The 11668-nt window shown below is 41.0% G+C and overlaps 1 protein-coding gene across 1 annotated transcript in view; it reads right to left on the minus strand.

The window, feature by feature from the left end:
• The window catches only part of ATOSA (atos homolog A), a 73401-nt gene extending 67942 nt beyond the window's left edge, over nucleotides 1-5459 (minus strand). Inside the window, exon 1 of the mRNA XM_063449064.1 lies at nucleotides 4369-5459. Coding sequence (XP_063305134.1) covers nucleotides 4369-4414 — 46 coding nt within the window. The 5' untranslated portion in view covers nucleotides 4415-5459. The remainder of the gene's footprint in view (nucleotides 1-4368) is intronic.
• Between the last annotated feature and the right edge of the window lie 6209 nt (nucleotides 5460-11668).

An 11668-nucleotide genomic window follows, 5' to 3' on the forward strand; every position in this document is an offset into this window, starting at 1 on the left:
CAGTTGATGAAAACACTAATGCAAGAAATACGTGACCCAAAAGTGACCATTCCACTGTGACAGTAGGCACCATCACTGGGAGCAGAATAACACTTTACAAAGGTTGCTAAATGGCTCCACCTACCATATAAAAACTGGTCAAATACCATGCAGTGAATGTTATTTTAAAGGGAAGTCATAGACAATGAGAATTACCTACAAGGTTATTTACTATAGTGAGAATTCAAAGTGAATGTCAAATTTAATGCCAGAATAGGTGAACTGGAAGCATAGCTGACTTACTGAATTTTTCCAATTTGGCTACTTTGACCTTAAAGGGACACTCCTGGCACCCAGACCACTTCTACCCATTGGAGTGGTCTGGGTGCCAACTCCCACTACCCTGAACCCTACAAGTGTCATTATTGCAGTTTTTTTATAAACTGCAATAATTACCTTGCAGGGTTAACTCCACCTCTAGAGGCTGTCTACTAGACAGCCACTAGAGGGCACTTCCTGGTCCATAGCACAGAAAAACGGTGCTAGAGCGTCGCTGGACGTCCTCACGCTGTGTGAGGACCTCCAGCATCGCTCAATTCCCCATAGGAAAGCATTAAAAATAATTTTCAATGCTTTCCTATGGAGAGCTCTAATGTGCATGCGCATGCGCATCAGGTCTCCACGACCGGCAGGATCGATCAGTCTCGCCCACCGGCTGACGTAATGTAGAGGAGGAGCGGCGGCGAGCAGAAAACACCACCGAGGGACATCAGCCAGGGGTTTCAGATAAGTGACTGAAGGGGTTTTCACCCCTTCAGCAACCGGGGATTGGGAGGTGGGAGGGAGAGGGGACCTGCAGTGCCAGGAAAACGGATTGTTTTCCTGGCACTGGAGAGTCCCTTTAAATTTGAGATTCACTTTGAATTCACCTTAAATTATCACTTTAGTGAATAACTCTGGATTCTAAACTATGTGATTGCCATCCAGTTTGATATTACCAAGAATAGTTTGTTTAGCTTGTGTATACAAAAATGTTTCAGGGAGCAGCCACTTTCGCTCTCTCTGCAAGTTGATGGTACCCACATCAGCCGATCCATGTAAGTTTGCCATTGATTCTAGTCACATGTCCATTCTGTTGCCACATCCTGAGGTTTTTATCTTGAAAACATTGCTCATGTCTGCCCCTTTCTTACGCAAGATGCTGCTGAGGAGCTTGTTCATTCTCTAGTGGTTTCTCGCATTGATTACTATAATTCTCTCTTAACTGGGCTCTCCAGATGCCATATTGCCACCCCCATATAATCTGTAATAAATGCTGCCACCATGTAGCTCTCTGTCTCTGGTCATACCTTGGCTTCCTGTGTCCTATAAGAAAGTAAATTCAAAATACTAACCCTTACCTATAAAGCGCTCAACAATTGTAATCTCCCCTGTTATATTGCATCACAAATTTGAATGGACGCCCCTACTCTGTCTTCTTGCTCTGCCGGTGACCTCCTGTCCGCTACTCACACCTTACTCGCACTTGCAGGACTTCTCGCGGATGGCTCCTTTCCTTTGGAACAGCCTGCCTAACCCCCCAGCAGACTCTCCCATGGTCTTCAGTCAGTTAAGAAGTCCCTCAAAACCCACCTCTTCAGAAAAGCGTATGGCCTCCTAGATAACTTGTCTTTGGTTGCTATCCCCCACTCTGACTTTCCTTTTGTGTTTTTATATCCCACTACCTCTAGACTGTATGTTTGTTTGAGCAGGGTCCTCATCAACCTATTGTTCCTGTAACATTTTGTAAGGGTCTCATTTATTGTTACATTTCCAACTTTTATAATAGTGTAAAGCACTGCAGACTAAGCTGGCAATATATGAATGCTAAAGGTGACAATTAAAAATAATAAATAAAAAAAAAAAACATCTACTATTCACAATGATCACTTTAAATGTAATTCTGTAATAAAGTTATTATAATCAGAAGACTATAATTGGGTGCATCAGCGACAATACTGTGAAACACAAAACTTCTTTTGGTAATGTACTAAAGTCCTATTTGTTTTCTGACAATTTTATAGACTAAACGCCAATTCCAAGAAAGTTAAATATATCCAATTATGAGACCCAAAAATAAAGCAAAACAGTCTCCTAGTCAATGCCTGTCATAGGTCAGAATTATTAGGTCAAGAAGTTTGCATGTTCTGGTCATATTACCACGAATATTTATAGACTAACTATTTATAAAACCGTTCCAAAATTGTCCAGACCAAATGCTATGCTGTTCCATCTGCTCGCCACAAAAGGCTTGCAAACCAATGTGTACACAATAAAACAATGTATTTTTTTTTTTAGTGGCACAATACAAGTACAAAATTATAACGGTTACGTAAAAATAAAAAAAAGGATATTTTCATGGTTCTAGATTACTGTTTTAACTAAATAATTTCTTCTAATATTTACTGAACCTCTAAATTAGCATGTATTTGTAATCTCAACCTCAGCAGGTACATATAACAGAATTAGACATTTAATAAAACAATAAAATCAATCACACGGCAAAATATAATTCTGGAACATTTAGAGATTAGAGGCAGCAGAGAAATCAGATTACTGCTCAGGGGATCAGCAAAATAGATTTAATTTGCCAACATGTAATGAGTTAACCAAGTGATTACTGAGGTCATGTGGTTTCAGTGAGTTATAAAGTTCAATTATTCCTTTATTGCCATATAATGCTAATAATGTAAACATAGGCAGCTGGGTTGCTTGGTTTAGGAGGTATCTGTGTTGCTACACAACTTTTAACTCTAGTAATGTGATCCAGAGTCTGCATTGCCACTCAAGACAAGCTTGCTTTTGTACAGATCAGCTGCTCCTCAAAATACTATTAAACTTGCCAGCTCAGCTATTTGCACGCTTTAACTCTTCACAAGCCCCACAGCTAATCTTAAATGACAGCATTCTAACGAAACCTGGAGCAACAACACTGTCAGACAGCTGTTATTGGGTGGAAGTGTACACAAAGCTAGTCATTTAATTGCCTAAAACATTGGTCACTCCAGCTAAGACAGTTGCGGGTGTTTGTGTTGCTTTAAGATAAGCATACATACATATTATGCTTTTACAGGAATTAAATAACAATTTAATTTTCAACAACAAAATACAAAACACTTTTTTTTTTTTTAAATAAGATCATATTTCAGAGCTTTTTCATTTTAGTAATCCATTTTTTAATAGACTACACTGTTTTGTAGGACATTAGGGTGTTTATCCTCTAAACAGTAACTTGAGGTCAATACAGAACCAACTTGCATAATTAAGGTCAAGACTGCAGGGGCACAAAAAGTCTGAAAACAAGTATAATCCCCAAACCATGAATTGTCAGTAATAAACCAGAAGATGTCTGATTTTATGCATTATTAAACTGCTCACCTGTTCCCAGCTGGGTTATTTAACCTTAGAAATCCCTAATCAATTCCAGACAATTCCCAGTAAATCCCACTGTATGTTGGACTGAAACGTAGCAAATATAAAATGTGTCTGTGTCTACCAAAAGGCAAATACTTGGTTTGTCTCTTTAGTATTACTACAGACAGACACACCACAAAGATAAATCATCTGGGATTACGGACAAATAACTTTATCATCGTGAGTACTAGGAGTCTGATAAATATCAAGGTTCCTCTTTCTTAAATAAATTAGAACTTTAGACATATTCTGCTCAGGGTCGTCTGCCTAGAGAATTACCATCCATTTGATTCATCAAGCATTTCAGACAGAGGACAACTTGTGCCCTGCATCTCCACACACTCAGTCTTTTTTTAATATAATGTAAATCCATCTGCCCCAGCACAGGGGAATTTTGTAATGCAGTTGAAGTGAACTGAGCCAATTTCTCATCATTCAAGTAAATTACATTTTTTTCAATAGCTAGCTGAAACAGACGTAATGAGCAGAGTGAGGACTAAAAGCTATGCATTTTAGGGAAAAAACAGTACAAGAGTAGCCAGACAAAAGCAAAATGGAGACTTCATCTTTATCAACACAGTGAAGAGGATAATGAGAGTCCCCCCCTATGTTTCAGAATGGATACATTGTAGACATTTAAGAAGTGTATGATGCTTTTTGATCACTTACTCGATGCTGAAATCTATCCTTCAATGTGGCTCTGACAGTTTGCAACTGCTCGAATCAAAATTAACTGAAAATATGTAACAAACACAGAACCATAAACCTGTTTCTCGTGAACGGTTTAAATCCGAACTAAAAATCAGGAATCAGTAGGCTGGGATTCGCTGCCAATTGATACAGCTGTAATGTGTGGATTGCAGATATGGTGAATAGGAGTTACAAAATAAATGTAAAAAAATAAAGAGAGAGAGAAATGAGGAACACTTTGTTTACCTCTGTCTGGCTTCATCCTGCTGTCTGGTATACAGGAAGATCTCATGAGTTGATGTGGTGCCCTCAGGACCTCTCCTCACTGTTAAAGGACTAAGTTAGTAATAAAAGCCCTTCCAAAGGAAGAAAATGAAAAAAAAGGGAAGAGGAAAACACACAAGTGGCCTGCTTGCACATAGGTGGTCAAAGGGCCGGCCTACTACTCCATCCAGACACCTGGCTGTTTTTGGGTAGAGGAACAATCCCCAGCTGAGTAGCCAACGTGTCCTTCCCTGACACAGAGTCTATTTATAAGCTGGCTGGCTGGGAGAGACAGCCCAGCTCTCACCATAATCACACACACAGCACAGGGAGCCCTCAGGCTGGGACCAGAGGGTGAGTCACCCACCTACCTACCCACACACTCACTTACTGCTCCACAATAATAAGGTCACCAATGTCTACCAGGAGGATCCTGTCATGATCTCCCCAGCTGACTGCCAGCCCTCTCCTCCCCCTCTGTGAACAGGTCACAGCTGACACATTGTCACCTCCTGTTAATCAATAAGCGATCAGCAAGGTCACAGCAGCCAGGATCAATGAGAGCAGAGATAGAGGGTGCTGGGGGGGGAATCACTGGTCACCTCCAAACTCTGCCCCCCTAGAGACCACTGAAGACACTGTGCTCCCCAGCAGCCAGGATCAATGAGAGCAGAGAAAGGGGGGTCACCTCCAAACTCTGCCCCCCTGGATATAAGAGAGACCCCTAACGACCGTGTGCTCCCCCAGCACTGCCCCCCAGACTGCCTGAGCCCCCAGCTAATCCCACAGCCATCCTGAGCGCCCCCACACCGAGATCACAGCCCCCCAGCTCCTGCTAGACGTACCCCAGCTGCTGCCACACGCCTACCCTCAGCTCTATCAGCTCCCAGCCGAGTCCAAGCACCATCTCCCCCCGGGATACAGTCATAGAGCTCCCAGGACTGCCCCCCGCACTCCTACACCGCCAGCCTCCCCGACCATGGGATCCCCCGCCCCTCCTGCCCCGGTATGAGAGCCTGTCAGCTGGGTAACACGGACACATTAACCCTTCTCCTCCCTCCGCCGCACCATCGAGCTGTCTGTCTGTCTGTCAATCAGTCCCCCTGACCCCTCCGCACTGCCTCCCCGCTGTCAAAACAGTCTGTACTGCGGGCCGAGCGGTCACGTGTCCCAACAACAGCCAATCCCTGTCGTCACTTCCTCTGGCAGCCGAGACTAAGCCGAGATCCTCGTTACCCCGGCAACCAGACCGTGAGAACCCACAGGTGTCAGTCTACCCTGAGACATGGGTCACCTTACCTCTCATCATGGCCCAGGGCCAGACTGGGCTCATCAGACTGCCAGCTCTCTTAACTATCCCCTTAACTCCTTATACAGAGACCTCTATCTCACCAGACCTGGGCAAAGCCACAACCAAAGAAAAATAGGAAAACTGAGCCCCCAAACAGCCCAAATGTGGCGAATATATCTCCAATCTACTAATAACAATTAGCTAGGCACATTTAGACAACATATGAGTTTTTTTGTATTGAACAATTTAAGGTTCTTATATAAATACATTTATAATTCTAATATGACACTAGGAAATATTTTAATTCGGTATAGGTCTGAGCAAGAAATGTAAACTAATAGATCATTAATTGGTTATAATCTATTAAAGTGAGGTGTTTAAAGGAGCAAATTGTTAAACAACAATATTTTTTTTTATATACTTTATATTAAAAGGATGCTGTAATATATAACTTTAACGTTTAAAAATGTTTAAAATAAATATGTAATTTGCATTAAAAGTATAATATAAGATTAAATCATGATATGTATTACGATAATCATGCTTTCTTTTGTACCCTCCCCTTTTTTTTCTGTATCCTGTTTCATCTCTGTACTTCCTGTCAGAACCAATACTGAATAATATAATGGAATAACATTTGTAACTACAAAGGACTGGCCAAATACAATAAAGTAAAAATTCACCATTTAGGCAGATATATCAGCAATAAAAACACGCAACACATTTAATTATGTATTATTATTTTTTTCAGCGGGGGTGGGGGATTTCTTGTACGCATCCTTTACCAGCCCTCCTCTTCTAACCCCGCCCAGACTTTCTGTGGCTGTCCAATCACAAACTTCCCAATGCAGTTCAATGAGAAGTCTTTGCAAGGCAGGTGCTCTGAGCAATTGCTGCCTCTTGAGGTTCGTTCCACTGAGCTAAACTACCAGGAAGTAACAGGACCAGTTGTCTGATTGACAGCCAGGGGGTGTAACAAGTCTAATTTATAAACGTGCCAATTTGTATTAAAATTTGCACTTTTTGTGGTAAGTAAAAAAAGAAAAACAAACAGAACACATTCTTCACACATAAAGCCCTTCTGAAGCAGAAATACTTTAGGGGTCTTCAGTGTCTCTTTAGAGGGTCCCTCTATGCAGTTTAGTATTTACTTTTATTAGAGTGGTTATGGTGTAAAGACCCTGTTCCAGCAGTCTTCATTTAAAAAATGTTGAATTCTCACATTGTTCTGTGCACTATGCTCTGCTTTGTTCATTTGGTGTAATAATGTGTTAATTTACTTTAATTTATTCTAGGGAAGGAACATTGTACACACTGTACTTGTAATATTGTACTCGTCATATATTTTGTTCTGACTGCCGCTTATTGTTTTCTTGCCTTGCTTAATACTTTCTATAAACTCAAATAAAAAAAAGAAAGTTTTATTCTGGGGATAAAGACAATATTTTATTCTAGAGATAAGAGAAAAAGGGTCAGACCTGAGGCCTAGGCAAGCTGAGAGTGATAATGAATTTAAAGCGGCTCTGTCATGCCCTACTTACCTTTTCCTAGTTGCTTCCTCTTCTCTCCCTCATTCCTACTCTGTCTTTGTTTTTTTATTTTAAATCTATTTCTATCTAAAAATATAAGACAACGTAGGGCTTCTTTGTCTTGTGTATTTTTCTCCACCTGACTTTCTTAGACACTGGGCCGAGTTGCAATGTCAATCATGACAGCAGACACAAGAACTTGCTGTCTATGTAGGTTCCAGCGGTCTTGCGGGATCCTCCATAAACCTCATTGCGTATACAACTTCTGGTGCTCCAGCTTGTCCTGAAGAGGACCTGACGTAGGAAGATGGTGGCACCTTCCAGGGACAGGGTCAGGTAAGTAGAACTGACCTAAGGATGCTTGATAATGCAAAGGGCCCTAGGAAGGTTTGCTGTATAAAAGGATGTACGATAATAGAGAATTATTTGCAATTTGAAGCAAATTGGGATAAAGGCTATAATTAATGCTATGCTTATGTCAAGGAAACTGAACTGAAGTAGGGACCCTACTCTTGTCCAGAGCTCGGTAACATTTACTATCTCATGGACGCTCTCTATAAAACCTTAGAAACACATTGTCAATAAATAGATGTGTTCAGTATACATGGCATATTGAAACTGAAATAATGTTCAAAAATGTTTACTTCAAATGTATGGAGATATTTGCAGAGGAAGTGATTAAAGTAGCTCAGCCAGTTGGTGGAAAGCTATAGAAATGCTGAAAACCTATAAAAAGAATACACTGTAAATCCACAAGAGTGTTCATGTCAAAACAATGGGGTCTTCTAGTCTCTATGGGTGCTTTCTCTGCTGCATTTACAGCCTGATTTATGACATGACACAAAACTCAGATTTCACACAAAAATAGGCACTTAGAAGTGTTTGAACAATAAAGGGTGACCAAAGATTTAATACATTAACACAGCATGACATGGTATTTTAAAAAATGATCCACATGATAAAACAGGACATTGTATTTCAAATTGTACACGGGTACAGGTACAGCAAGATATGCATTTTGTTTTCTGTTATTACTTTGATGTTAATACAAGATCAGATATGAGAGTGAGATGAGAGATTGGCGCAGGTGCCGGTTAAAGGTAAGTTTGTGACACTAACTACTCTTGCTCTTTTACGTAAGAAGGCCTGTTACCCTCCTTTCTTTCCTTATACTAACTAACTTTCCCTTTTGACCAAATTCGAAAAACCTAAAACTAAAGGAGGTAGGGAGGGACCAACTCTGCCTGGTAAGTAAATTAGTAATATAATTTCTAAAATGGCTGATTCTACGTATTTGAATGGAGGAGACCAGGAGACAAGAATCAGCCAAGATGAAGTTTCAAAGGTAAAACCAAATTCGTAGTCGAGGAAAGCCAGGGGTCAGGTCAGGCGGCACGGGTTCAGAGACAATAGAACAGGCGGAGGGTCAGATACCAGATAAACCAAACAAGCCAGGATAGGCACACTAAAGTTAGCACCACAGTAAGCACAGTATAACTGAGCAAAGAGGTTCACTGAGATTATATAGGGGAGAGGTATCAACCTCTATATTCTATTGGTTAAAAAGTGATTAGTCCTTTAAACAACTTCAGGTGCACTGTCCCATTAAGAGGCAGATGTTCAGGCACACGCGCCTAGTGAAAGTGGAATTACATGTGGTTTCGGCTGGGGCTTCCCGCGGGTTGCAGCGTGGTGTGGAGAGCCGCAGTATCACATCTATGTGTTGCAGGGATGCCGGTTAACTGCACACGTCGCTGAGTACGCTGGAGTCCTCGGCTCATACCGAGAGGAGACTGCTGCGGCGGGGGACCTACAGGTAAGTGCGGCCGTGACCGCTGACCCTTTTATACCAGCCTAGTCCTCTAGCAATACTCACTGAATCACCATCCAGCTCCACCAAAGCCTGCCTCCAAGCCCTGTCAGGGCCCCCCTTCCACTAATCTGTGCTTTCTTCATGGGGTTACAATTCTGAAACAGGGAAGAGTGTTTTGTAGAACTAGTATTAAAATATAAATATTATGTGAACCTTGAAGAAGCAATTGGCAATTTTAAAATTGAATAATTGAATAATAGAAGTTAATGCCATGTTTATAATTTGTATTCCTGTAAAAAAAAAAAATGTAAAAAAATAAACCAAGGGCATATTGAGAAAGACAACATAGATTTAATTCCCTGGTGACGTGGCAAGATCCCATAGTTCACAATGTGTACCCTTGTGGAATGCTGTGCTCATAAATCGGTGATGAGACTGCCATACTAAAGGAGGAAGTGATGTTCAGGCAATTATACTGTATATTTAAAGCTATAGATGTGCTGGCACTTTCACCAGAGGACTACATAGATTAAATGTATACATACCTAAAGTTATCCATCTCAACCATATATCTTATGTGTAACAGATTCACTTTCAGCAAAGTGTTTACCCAGCTGCTCCTCTCCCAGAATTAGCAGACAGCCACGAAAGTCTAAAAGCCAAAGAAACAGATTCATTCTAATTGATTAATAACAGGAAGATGCAATAGTTATATATCATTTTATATATTCTAGCCTAACCTCTGGGTCACAGAAGGTGACAGTGAACTGGTTGCTTATTAGTCTGTATTTCCCTAGAATAGACAAGGGATTAAATGCAACTGGTCTTCTGGTCCTAGCATAACCCCATATAGATAACAATGTTTCACTCCTGTCTGGAGGGGGAGGGGTATTCATTTGGGATGGTATTTTACATACATTCAACCAATTATATATTTCTACAAACTGACCATAAATAATAATAAACAAACTGTTTCTCACAGGAACAATAAATACATTTAATACGGTTTCAAAATCAATACATAATGATGATAAAAATATTGTAAAAACTTTTCTACCTGATTTATCTTCTCTACAAAAATTACCATTCTTATCATTGTGCACATGTTTTAGTTTTTTGTTTTTGTTTTTTCTTGTTTCTATGTTTCTAGACAATTACTGGGCTTTGTAATGTGCTTAAATGAAGCCTTCAAGTTCTTGGAATATTAAAAGAAATATTAAAGAAACACTGTAGGGTTTAGGAACGCAAACATGCATTCCAAACCCAATAGTGTTAAAACCACCATCTAGCCCACCCTAGCCCCTCTAAATAAAGTAAAATTTTACTTTTGTTCAAGTCTGCAGCTGCTGGCTCTGCCCCTGATCTGCCTGCTTGGCTGACATAATCAGAAGTGATTCTCTGATTCTCCGATTCTTCCTATGCTTACCCATAGGAATGGCTGAGACTGTCACGGAGGCAGGTCAGGGGCAAAGCCAGCAGAAGCCAAACACAGCTCTTGCCAATCAGCATCTCCTCATAGAGATACCGTATATACTAGAGTATAAGCCGACCCGAATATAAGCCGAGGCCCCTAATTTTACCCCAAAAAACTGGGAAAGCGTATTGCCTCGAGTATAAGACTAGGGTGGGAAATGCAGCAGCTACTGGTAAATTTCTAAATTAAAATTAGATCCTAAAAAAATTATATTAATTGAATATTTATTTACAGTGTGTGTATATAATGAATGCAGTGTGTGTGTAGCGTTACTTACCCTTTCCAGGGGCCGGCCGGGGTCCTCTGTTCAAGCCGCGCGCAGTCCTGCTGCTGCACGAGCCGCGCGCGGCTCATCCGCCGTCTGTGACAGGAAGGCGGGCAGTGACCGCGAGAAGCGGTCACGTGTCCCGCCGGACTCTAAGAGCACGCCGCGGGTATCGGGTGCGCTCTTAAAGGGACAGTGGGAGCCTAAATTGGCAAAGGCCTCCCATTGGTCCCTGTCATGCCACACTCCCCATACACGTACCTTTTGGGGGCGTGGATATGACAGGGGCCAATCAAAATAGATGTTTAGGTATATATACTCACCTTTTTCCCTTAGTTCCTTGCCCTATCGTGGTTTCTGTTTCAGTTCCCTTTAGCGCTTGTTGTGTTCTGTTGTGTTCCTTTGTATTGACCTTGGCTTTGTTTCTGACTACGTTATCTCTTTATCCTTATCTGTTCTGTTTGCCGGCTTGCTGTTTACTGTGTACCAGACCCCGGCTAGTCCTAGTTTACGCTGTCTCTTTGTGCCCTAGACCTCGGATCACTCCTGACTCTGTACTCCTCTCATATACGTCGAGTCCGGCCATTCTAAGGTCCGGTAGACGTATCTCCCCTCTGTGTTGTCTTTTGTTGAGTTGAATCCTGCGTGTTGGGGTATATTTTCGTTACAGTGTGTATGAATGCAGTGTGTGTGTATGAGTGCAATGTGTGTTTGTGTGTTTGTTGCAGAGCCTTGGAGGGGGGTGGGCATTTTTATTATAATTTTTTTTAATTATTTTAATAATTTATTTGTTAAATTATAATTATTTTTTTTATTAATTTTTTTTATTATTTAAAAAAAAAAAAATATTATTATTTTATTATTATTTTTTATTTTTTTCCGTCCCCCCTCCCTGCTTGATACATGGCAG

The sequence above is a fragment of the Pelobates fuscus genome, chromosome 3 (assembly GCF_036172605.1).
Source record: "Pelobates fuscus isolate aPelFus1 chromosome 3, aPelFus1.pri, whole genome shotgun sequence".
Classification (NCBI taxonomy): domain Eukaryota; kingdom Metazoa; phylum Chordata; class Amphibia; order Anura; family Pelobatidae; genus Pelobates; species Pelobates fuscus.